This window comes from Protobothrops mucrosquamatus, unplaced genomic scaffold (assembly GCF_001527695.2).
Source record: "Protobothrops mucrosquamatus isolate PMUCROS unplaced genomic scaffold, P.Mucros_1.0 scaffold3045, whole genome shotgun sequence".
Taxonomy (NCBI): domain Eukaryota; kingdom Metazoa; phylum Chordata; class Lepidosauria; order Squamata; family Viperidae; genus Protobothrops; species Protobothrops mucrosquamatus.
In genome coordinates, this window is record NW_015389058.1 from 36,539 (window position 1) to 47,546 (window position 11,008).

The 11,008-nt window shown below is 42.9% G+C and overlaps 1 protein-coding gene across 1 annotated transcript in view; it reads right to left on the reverse strand.

The window, feature by feature from the left end:
• The window catches only part of SPATA22 (spermatogenesis associated 22), an 18,458-nt gene extending 8,425 nt beyond the window's left edge, over positions 1–10,033 (reverse strand). Inside the window, exons 1-2 of the mRNA XM_029286176.1 lie at positions 9,988–10,033; positions 4,657–4,785 (exon numbers count right to left, since the gene is read on the reverse strand). Of these exons, the coding sequence (XP_029142009.1) occupies positions 4,657–4,785; positions 9,988–10,033 (175 nt within the window). The remainder of the gene's footprint in view (positions 1–4,656; positions 4,786–9,987) is intronic.
• Between the last annotated feature and the right edge of the window lie 975 nt (positions 10,034–11,008).

An 11,008-nucleotide genomic window follows, 5' to 3' on the forward strand; every position in this document is an offset into this window, starting at 1 on the left:
GATCGTTTGCCTACTATAGAAGAATGGTCGCTTAAAGTGTCAAATTTAGCAGAAATGGCCAAGATTTCCGCTTATGTGAAGGACCATTCACAAGAAAGATATATTTCGGTTTGGAGAAGATGGATAGATTATATCCAGAATAAATATGGGACTAAAAAGTTCCATTTGGTTTTTGAGTAAATTTTAGAGTATTATTATTATTGTTAATATTTTATAATAGTTTATTTTTTCTGTTATGTTTAATTATTACTACGATATTATTATTTGTTCATTATTGTGTTTAATTTTAATTTACTTAAATTTATCTAAAAAGGGAGTTAACGTGCTTTATAGATTTGGTAATTTAATAGTTGGTTAATGTTATTTAGATTATGATTATTATTTGTTAACCCTGTGAATCGCTCTGGGAAGTGGGGGGGAGGGGTGGTTGGGGGTGGGAGGGGGGAAAATATTGTAATCTTCATAAAACTTTTAATAATAATAATAAAAAAGATATGTGGGCTTCAACTCCCGGAATTCCCCAGTCAATAGGGCTAGGGAATTCTGGGAGTTGAAGTCCATACATCTTAAAGCTGCTGAGGTTGCAAAACATTGCTTTAAGGGAATAGATCCATTGCTGGTGCCTCTGCTTTATGCTTTATTCTATTTCCAGAAAGCCTTATCTGCCATCCAGGTTTTTGGCAGATTTATTCATAAGTGATTCCTTTAAGGCAGCTGTCTCCAATCTGAAGAGCTTCAGAGAAGATGTGACTGTAACTATGAGAATTCCCAATCCAAAGAGATAAACCGTCTGGAGCAGGGGTCTTCAAACTTGGCCCTTTTATGACTTGTGGGCTTCAACTCCCAGAATTCCTCAGCCAGGCACGCTGATCTGGAGGGTATCTGGATGGGAAAGGATGGTCTAACTTTTAAAGGCCTCTTACGATGAAATGTTTTACTGCAGAGGTCTCCAACCTTTTGGGCACCAGGGACCGTGTCAACGCTGCAAATACTGTATATTCTTGCTTTGACAATATGCAGAACTGTCTGGTATTTTTATAGTTAAATCAGGCAACAGTGAAAGGGGAGGAGAATAAGGAAAGCCCGGGAAAAAGAAACCGGAAGTAAATCATATCTTCCAACCATGACCCCAAAATAGGGGAGGGAAAAATGCCTGGAATGTAGGTGCAACGGAAAAGAATCTCAGATCTAAGCATTTCCACCATGCCGTACTGACATCTCTGTAACCTTAATAAATGCTTTTAGGATAAAAATATGCCTGAAAGTCCTTTTAAGTGTTTCGTTAATCAGACACATGACAGACCGCTTACATCAGTGGTGTCAAACTCAATTTCATTGAGGGCGGTGTGTGGCCTACTGGGTGGGCGTGGATGGAGTGGGTGTGGCTTATAGGGTGGGCATGGCCAGCTCTACATCGTTCCCGTCAAGGGGGCCTGTGGGGGCCTGGGCAGGAGTGGGACAGATCTGAGGCTCTCTGGCAGAAGGGGGTGGGACCGGGGCAAGCGCCAAGGCATGGTCCATTTCTTCATTCCTCACAAAGGGTGACACTTCCCCAGCAGGCACCCAGGGGGCGGGGGCGACGCAGCAGGGGCTGGTTCCTTGCTGTTTCCGGACAACCTTGTGGAGCTAAGACTGAATGCGTCTCAGCATAGATGGCCACCACAACATTGTACATTGGCTCCCGGCCGGCCAGGGCCAGGGCCAAGGCACCGGGGGCCATTCCCTCACTGTTTCCAGGATGGCTTCGCGGGCCACATGAAACCACTTCGCGGGCCGCATCCGGCTCCCGGGCCTTGTGTTTGACATGTCTGGCTTACATGAAGAGAGTTTTTTCCACGGATCGGAGGGGGCGTGGTTTCGTGTGCTGCCTGCATCCTGTGGATGGGGATGGGGACTGATTGCTGGCATGCCGGGGCCCGGTACTGGTCCACAGACTGGGGTTGGGGACCCCTGTTTTACTGGATCAGATTTAAAATTCTAGATACGAATTGCATCTTCTCCATGGCTAGCCATTCAATTAAACTTTACATTACAACACTAATATGATGCTGATCATAGCAGCAATTGTGTATGTCTAGTTAGTGAAAAAAAGTACTAGGGGTGATAGGATAGCAGGCTTCCAATATCTGAGGGGCTGCCACAAAGAAGAGGGGGGTCAAACTATTCTCCAAAGGACCAGAAGGCAGGACAAGAAGCAACGGATGGAAACTAATCAAGGAGAGAAGCAACCTGGAATTAAGGAGAAACTTCCTAACAGAGAGGACAATTAACCAGTGGAACAGCTTGCCTCCAGAAGTTGTGGGTGCTCCATCATTGGTGGCTTTTAAGAAGAGACTGGACAACTATTTGTCTGGAATGGTGTAGGGCAGTCACCCCCCAACTTTTTGGCCACCAGGGACTACTTCCATGGAGAGACGTTCTTCCACAGACCGCAGGGGGTGCAGTTACATGTGCTGCTTGCATCCCTGGATGGGGTTTCACGTGTTTGGGTGGCCTGGTTTCTGGCATGCTACAGACCGGTGACGGTCCACAGACCTGGGGTTGGGGACCCCCCAGTATAGGGTCTTCTGCTCAAGCAGGGGAATGAACTAGGTCCCTTCCAACTCTGTTATTCTGTATTTCATATTGTTTACCCCCAGCTTCTGGAAATTGGAAAAAAAACCCTGCCTGTAAACATGGCTAATAACTCATGATAGACTCAGCCCTCTAAATAAACCTATTTTATAAGATGATACCCGTATAATCTTTCAGTTCTAATTTTAATTCTAGGCATGGATGGGATGTGACTAAATGTCCTTTTGGAAAAAGCTGGGTTAGCAGCGATATTTATGGTTATCCTATTATACATTTTTCATTTTTCAGATATGCAATGATTGAGGCACGAGGCAAATGCCAGGTGGAAATTTTTCCCTTTTCCCCTTCTCTCTCTTTCAATAAGAATAGAACTAATTATTATTACAATAATTAATTCTGGCAGAAATGTCCATAGACGGCTTCTCAAGGATAAAGAAAATGATAAATTTCTCTTTTTTTGCATTAATACAAACGCACATTAAATAACATTCCTTCCTGTAATCTTAACCGTTAAAAAAGGCAGAAAAAAGTGCAAAGTTACAAGAGTTATAATTTAAGTGTGTAGTGTGGGGTGCCCCAGGGCTCTGTTCTGGGCCCAGTGCTCTTCAACCTCTTCATCAACGATCTGGACGAGGGGATAGATGGGGAAATCATCAAATTTGCAGACGACACCAAGCTGGCAGGAATAGCCAACACTCCAGAACACAGGCTTAGGATACAGGAGGACCTGGACAGACTTGAACACTGGGCGCTATCTAACGAAATGAAATTCAGTGGTGAAAAAAGCAAGGTTCTACATTTAGGCAAGAAAAACCAAATGTACAGGTATAGTATAGGGGGTACCTTGCTCAATAGTAGTAACTGTGAGAGGGACCTCGGAGTCCTAGTGGACAATCCCTTAAACGTGAGCCAGCAGTGTGCTGCAGCTGCCAAAAAGGCCAACACACTGCTAGGCTGCATTAACAGAGGGATAGAATCAAGATCACGTGAAGTGTTAATACCACTTTACAAGGCCTTGGTAAGGCCACACTTGGAATACTGCATCCAGTTTTGGTCACCACGATGTAAAAAAGACGTTGAGACTCTAGAAAGAGTGCAGAGAAGAGCAACAAAGATGATTAGGGGACTGGAGGCTAAAACATAAAAGGAATGGTTGCTGGAATTGGGTATGTCTAGTTTAATGAAGAGAAGGATGAAGGGGGGACATGATAGCCGTGTTCCAATATCTCAGGGGTTACCCCAAAGAAGAGGGAATCAAGCTATTGTCCAAAGCGCCTGAAGGCAGGACAAGAAGCAACGGATGGAAACTAATCAAGGAGAGAAGCAACCTAGAACTAAGGAGAAACTTCCTGACAGTTAGAACAATTAACCACTGAAACAACCTTCCTCCAGAAGTTGTGAATGCTCCAAGACTGGAAGTTTTTCAGAAGAGACTGGACAGCCATCTGTCCGAAATGGTGTAGGGTTTCCTGCCTGAGCAGGGGGTTGGACTCGATGACCTCCAAGGTCCCTTCCAACTTTATTATTATTATTATTATTATTATTATTATTATTATTATTATTATTGTTATTGTTATTGTTATTGTTATTGTTATTGTTATTGTTGTTGTTGTTGTTGTTGTTGTTGTTGTTATTACTAGCTGTACCCGGCCACACGTTGCTGTGGCTCAGTCTGGTTAAATAGAAAAGAAAGAAAAGAGAAAGCGCACGTTTGTGTCACCGGTGTGACATTTATATAATAGTAGGTATATAAAAACACGCGCGTATTCGAATGCAACGTTGTGTCAAAATTTCAAAGCAATCGGTGAAGAACATTCGGAGATTTAAGATTTTGAACAAACGAACATTTACATTTTTATTTATATAGATATAGATTGTTGTTGTTGTTGTTGTTGTTGTTGTTATTATTATTATTATTATTATTATTATTATTATTATTATTATTATTATTATTATTATTATTATTATTAAATGCTAGGGATTTATTTCGCTGTGTCCCGAAATTTTAACTCGAGGCTAGAAAAATATTTTTTTTGCAAGAAAGGTGTATTTCCAAAAATGTGCAGTCCACCCCTCACTCACCTGCGAGCATGGCCGAGAAATTGAATTGATCAGCTGAATTGTTACTGCTCAGGTCATTTTTAAGCGGGTTTGATGTCAGAGGTTGTTTGGTCCTTTTCTTCTGATTGAAAAGAGGAACCGGAAGACAGCCTAAGATTTGAAGTGGCAACATAAAAAACACAATTATTAAATTGCTAATGCTCTTGGTGCAATAATATATACAGGTAGCCCTTGACTTACAACAGCTCATTTAGTGTTCAAAGTTAAATGTCTATGGAGATTCTCAGTTGTCCAGGTCCATGGTTTTCCCAAAGTTGCTTTTTCTGGAGGCAACTGGACTTTCTTGTTTTCCTTTGAAGATGTTTCGCTTCTCATCCCAGAAGCTTCTTCAGCTCTGACTGGAGGGCGGGGAATGGTGTTCAAGAGTGAAGGGACACAGGGCAGAAAACGTCCTGCAGAAAGCACAGCTCCACAACACACAGTCCTTTCAGCAGGTCCAAGAAGGCTCCACACCCATTTGCACCACTCAGGTGACCCTGAGGACACAGGTAAATCTCCAAGTGGCCTCAACGACTCTCTAAAACAGACGTGTCAAACACAAGGCCCAGGGGCCGGATGCGGCCCGCGAAGTGGTTTCACGTGGCCCCCGAAGCCATCCTGGAAACAGTGAGGGAACGGCCTCCGCTGCCTTGGCCCTGGCAATGTTGTGGTGGCCATCTATGCTGAAACGCATTCAGTCTTAGCTCCACAAGGCCGTCTAGAAACAGCGAGGAACCAGCCCCTGCTGTGTGGCCCCGCCCCCTGGGTGCCTGCTGGGGAGGGGTCACCCTTTGTGAGGAATGAAGAAATGGACCATGCCTTGGCGCTTGCCCCGGTCCCACCCCCTTCTGCCAGAGAGCCTCAGATCTGTCCCACTCCTGCCCAGGCCCCCATAGGCACCCTTGACGCGAACGATGTAGAGCTGGCCATGCCCACCCAGTAGGCCACACCCACTCCATCCACACCCACCCAGTAGGCTGCACCCACTCTGGCCACACCCACACGCCCCCCCCCCAGGGCAACTGCAATGCTGATGCGGCCCTCAGTGAAATTGAATTTGACACCCCTGCTCTAAAAGAAGGCAAATGACCAGCTGTCTGCAAGGATATATATAAATCCTCCCACTCCCCACCATCCGGTCAGAATGGAAGAAGCTTCTGGGATGAGAAGTGAAACATTTTCAAAGAAAAACAGCTGCCTCCTGAAAAAGCACCTTTGGTTCAAAGTTATAATGGCACCGAAAAAAGTGACTTATGACCGTTTTTCACACTTATGAACATTGCAGCATCCTCATGTGATCACAATCCAGACGCTTGGCAACTGACTCATATTTATGACGGTTGTACCGCCCCAGGGTCAGGTCATCCCGTTTTGCGACCTTCTGACAAGCAAAGTCCGCGGGGAAGCCAGATTCGCTTAACAACGGCGTTACCAACTGAACAACCGCAGTGATTTCCTTAAGAACGGTGGCAAGCAAGATCGTATAACGCAGTGATTCTCAACCTTTTTAATGCCGCGACTCCAACTGGTCGTAAGTCGTGGACTAAACCGGTCATAAGTCGAGGACTAAACCGGTCGTAAGTCAAGGACTACCCAACCGGTCGTAAGTCGAGGACTTTCCCTGCCTGGGAGCACCGCGCATGCGTGGTTCCGCCCCCTGCGCCGGCCGAGGCGTAGCTGGCAAGTGGCAGAGACGGAGCAGGCCGACCACCAGCTGGCCCAGCCCAAGGGAGGTAAGGCACCCGCCGGAAAAGGGCGAAAAAATGGCGGACAAAAAAAATGGCGGACAAAAAAAATGGCAGACAGCCTTGCTTGGCAACCCCCGTGAAATGGTCGATCGACCCCGATTGGGGTCCCGACCCACAGGTTGAGAACCACTGGTATAACGGGACACAGAATTCATTTAACAGCTGTCTTGCTTGGCAACAGTAATTTTGGGCTCGGCTATGGTCGTAAGTTGAGGACTACCCGTATATTCAGAAGCACACAGCCTGGCATTCCAATATGCAATTTGCTTGAATGTGGCAGTGGTGTGACAGGGACACACTGCAGCTCATTCATCAGAAAGGAGTAGATCCCTGTTTGGAGAACTGCTCCACATTTGGAATCTCGTCCATTCAGGAGATGATGATGATGATGATGATGATGATGATGATGATGATGATGATGATGATGATGATGATGATGATGATGATAATATGGAAGGTACTTTGGAGGTCATCTAGTCCAACCCCCTGTTCAGGCAGGAAACCCTATACTATTTTGGACATTGGGCTGTCCAGTCTCTTCTTAAAAACTTCCAGTGTTGGAGCATTCACTGCTTCTGGAGGCAGGTTGTTCCACTGGTTAATTGTTCTAACTGTCAGGAAGTTTCTCCTTAGTTCTAGGTTGCTTCTCTCCTTGATTAGTTTCCATCCGTTGCTCCTTGTCCTGCCTTCAGGGGCTTTGGAGAATAGCTTGACTCCCTCTTCTTTGGGGCAGCCCCTGAGATACTGGAAGACTGCTATCATGTCCCCCCTTGTCCTTCTCTTCATTAAACTAGACAGACCCAATTCCTGCAACCATTCCTTATATGTTTTAGCCTCCAGTCCCCTAATCATCTTTGTTGCTCTTCTCTGCACTCTTTCTAGAGTCTCAACATCTTTTTTACATCGTGGTGACCAAAACTGGATGCCGTATTCCAAGTGTGGCCTTACCAAGGCCTTGTAAAGTGATATTAACACTTCCAATGATCTTGATTCTCTCCCTCTGTTAATGCAGCCCAGCACTGTGTTGGCTTTTTTGGCAGCTGCAGCATACGGCTGGCTCATATCTAGGGGATTGTCCACTAGGACTCTGAGGTCCCTCTCACGGTTGCTACTATTGAGCAAGGTACCCCCTATACTATACCTGTACATTTGGTTTTTCTTGCCTAAATATAGACACAAAGGATCTGAACGGAACTCTTTGTAGCATCTCATTAAAACCTTTGGTATCTGAACAAATTGATTTGTTTATACGTATCTGCCTAATTTATCATTTCTGTCTGACCTTGACCAAAGATGACTAAAGCCTCCTCGCTCAGTGGAACTCTATACTTCCCATGCTACCAATTCAATAGTATCAGTATTATTAATGTCTACTGAGAAGGTGTCCATTCTGGTTATCATTTTTGCCACCAGGCAAAAATCTCTTTCTTATCTGCCTGGGGCATTTTCAACACCCTCCATAATTACTGTATTCTCATTGCTGATTTACAGTTTGGTCACGTTTTATTAGCGGGTTGTTTGTCCATTTGGGTTTATTACGTTGTTTTATGGCTGATACTGTTGTAGCTGTAATTGTTGTTATTCCCCTCAAGGTATCCTGGGAATTTGTGCTGAAAATCCCTTTCTCCCATCAATCAACCCACACAAAGTGAAGTTGTTTTTAGGGATGGCACAAAGACCGTGATCCCTCGTCTACAAATGTGTCTGATAGTCATTGCACAAGAGAAAAATGAGAGGAGGGGAGAGATAATGGTAGGGTGGAAGAAATGGGGAGGAAAAATCCTCTGTGAATTTTTCATAAAGGTTTGTTATAATGGCTAAGGCTCTCCATTTTTTCCCTTCTGCTTTCCGGCATATTCTAATAACCAAACAGTTATGGTTAGTTTGTCATTAATATTGATCAATGCATGAAATCTACTCAGAAAACACTTGTTATTCCACCCATGAAAAATATGATAAAATAAGAATTGAGCACATCGCTTTTCCGGATTATACAGGCACCCATGTAAGGGGAGTAAATTCTGGTGGGGCATCCCCTAAGAGGTGTGTATGTGTGGGGGAGGGTGTTAAAAAAGGTAAAATGGTGATTGAAGGCCCAGCCCCCTTTGTATGTGTGTTGCAAAGATTAAAAAAAAAGAGTCTGGCTTTTAATAATACAATCACAGCCACCACTTTTTGATGCTCCCCATGGATACCCTGCAATCGGGGAGAGATTTAACACAATTTAAAAACCACGTGCAGCGTGTTTATCAGGACTTCTTCTAGGGAAAATTAAATATGGGAAGAGAAGAATGGGGGAAATACAGGTAATCCTCAACTTACAACTATTCATTTAGTGACCTTTCATAGTTACAATGCCACTGGAAAAAACGGCTTATGACCAATCCTCACAGTTACAACTATCGCAACATCTCCAGGGTCAGGTGATCAAAATTTGGGTGCTTGGCAACGGGCATGTATTTATGGCAGTTGCAGCATCCCATTTGTAACCTTCCCAGCTAGCTTCCAACAAGCAAAGTCAGTGGGGAAGCTGAATTCACTTAAGAACCATGTGATTCACTTAACAACTGCAGTGATTCGCTTAACAACTGCAGTGAACCATTACAGCCGTGGCAAAAAAGATCGTAAAATCAGACAGAAGCAATGAAAATGAATGAAAATTCTGTTCTCAGTTGTGGCAATAAATCCAGGACTATCTGTATTACAGAACTGTCCCCTGACTGAATAGGATGCAACAGGGGAGGTGTCTGATCCCCTTTTGCATGCACTGCAACCTAAAGCCTTTAATAATGTTGCTCACTCCACTCATTTTGCTGGTCATTGGTTGGAAATTATAATAACTCTTTCAAACAAAAAGGATCAGGGGACTGAAGGCTAACACTTACAAAGAACGGTTGCTGGAATTGGGTATTAATGAAAAGAAGGACTGGGGTGACAGGATAGCAGTGTTCCAATATCTCAGGGGTTGCCACAAAGAAGGGGGGGGGGGTCAAGCTATTCTCCAAAGCCCTTGAAGGCAGGACAAGAAGCAACAGATGGAAACTGATCAAGGAGAGATTCAACCTGGAAGTTATGAGAAATTTCCTGACAGTGAGAACAATCAACCAATGGAACAGACTGCCTTCAGATGTTGTTGGTGCTTCATCACTGGAGGCTTTCAAGACGAGACTGGCCTGACATCTATCAGAAATGGTGTAGGGACTCCTGCTTGGGAAGGGGGTTGGACTAGATGACCTACAGGGTCCCTTCCAGCTCTGTTATTCTATTCTATTCTATTCTATTCTATTCTATTCTATTCTATTCTATTCTATTCTATTCTATCAAAGAGAGAAGCAACCTAAAACTAAGGAGAAATTTCCTGACAGTCAGAACAATTAACCAGTGGAACTCCTTGCCTCCAGAAGTTGTGAATACTCCAACACTGGAAGTTCTTAAGAAGAGATTGGACAATCATTTGTCTGAAATGGTATAGGCTTTCCTGCCTGAGCAGGGGGTTGGACTATATGACCTCCAAGGTCCCTTCCAACTCTGTTATTCTGAATTCACCCCAATAAAAGATGGATACCTGCTGTACTACGCATCAAAGAACTGTCAGTGAAATTCCTCTTCATGTTTTTATTTCTGGATAACAGCACCTGAAAAAAAAAACGTAATTGCATTTTAAGTTCCTACTACAGACCTCTCCTGCACACATTGAGTTGCCATTATCTAAAAATACAGAATCTAGGATTATTTAATCATGCAATCCTATTCTGCTCTCAATAATATTGTGAGAATAAAGCGATTCTAGATATTTCAGTGGGAAACTAATGGCAGTTGCCACCAAATTAAGACTTTTTGATTTGTTTCTTTAGATTTCTTCCAATCTGCACCCTCTTGTCAACTTTTGGAGCACCAAAGACATGAAAATATTCTGCAATATGCTGTAGGAAAAGCTCATAGCCCTTTTTAAATGCTTTGATTTTTATTTTTATTTTTTTTACCTTTTTATTAGTTTAATTAATAATTTAGTGGTTACATTATATTGTTTTGCTAGTACAGTTGTACAAAACTATTTTTGTCTGTTCACAACATAAACATAATGGCTTTTTTTTTAAAACAACATGATTAGTTTTCATAGCAAGAGTGGGGCTTTTATGTGATCAATAATTTCAATATTAAAGTGTTCTTCTCCTAAAAGAAAACGGGTGGGGAGAAGAAATCTGCAGGTCTCTAGAGCCTAAAATACTGTAGATACTCTTCTGGAAAAAAAGGCAAACATTTTCCATTTAGAGAACTTAAAATTAAAACATTGTTTTAAATGGGTGGTATTACCTCTTTGAACAGTGCTGAAGTACATGTGATTAAACATTTTTTTTAAAAAAAGCTGTTATTACAGAATGAAGTTATATTTATTTTGCTATAAAATATATTATATATATATATATAATTTCAATATCTTAGCTTAATATACATCATATGCATACATACATATATAATATGCAGTTTATATATGCATATAAAATATATATAATTGCAGTTTTATATAACTATGGGGTAAGCTACTCAAAAGACACTAAAATAACAGATATTAGATCGCTGATAAT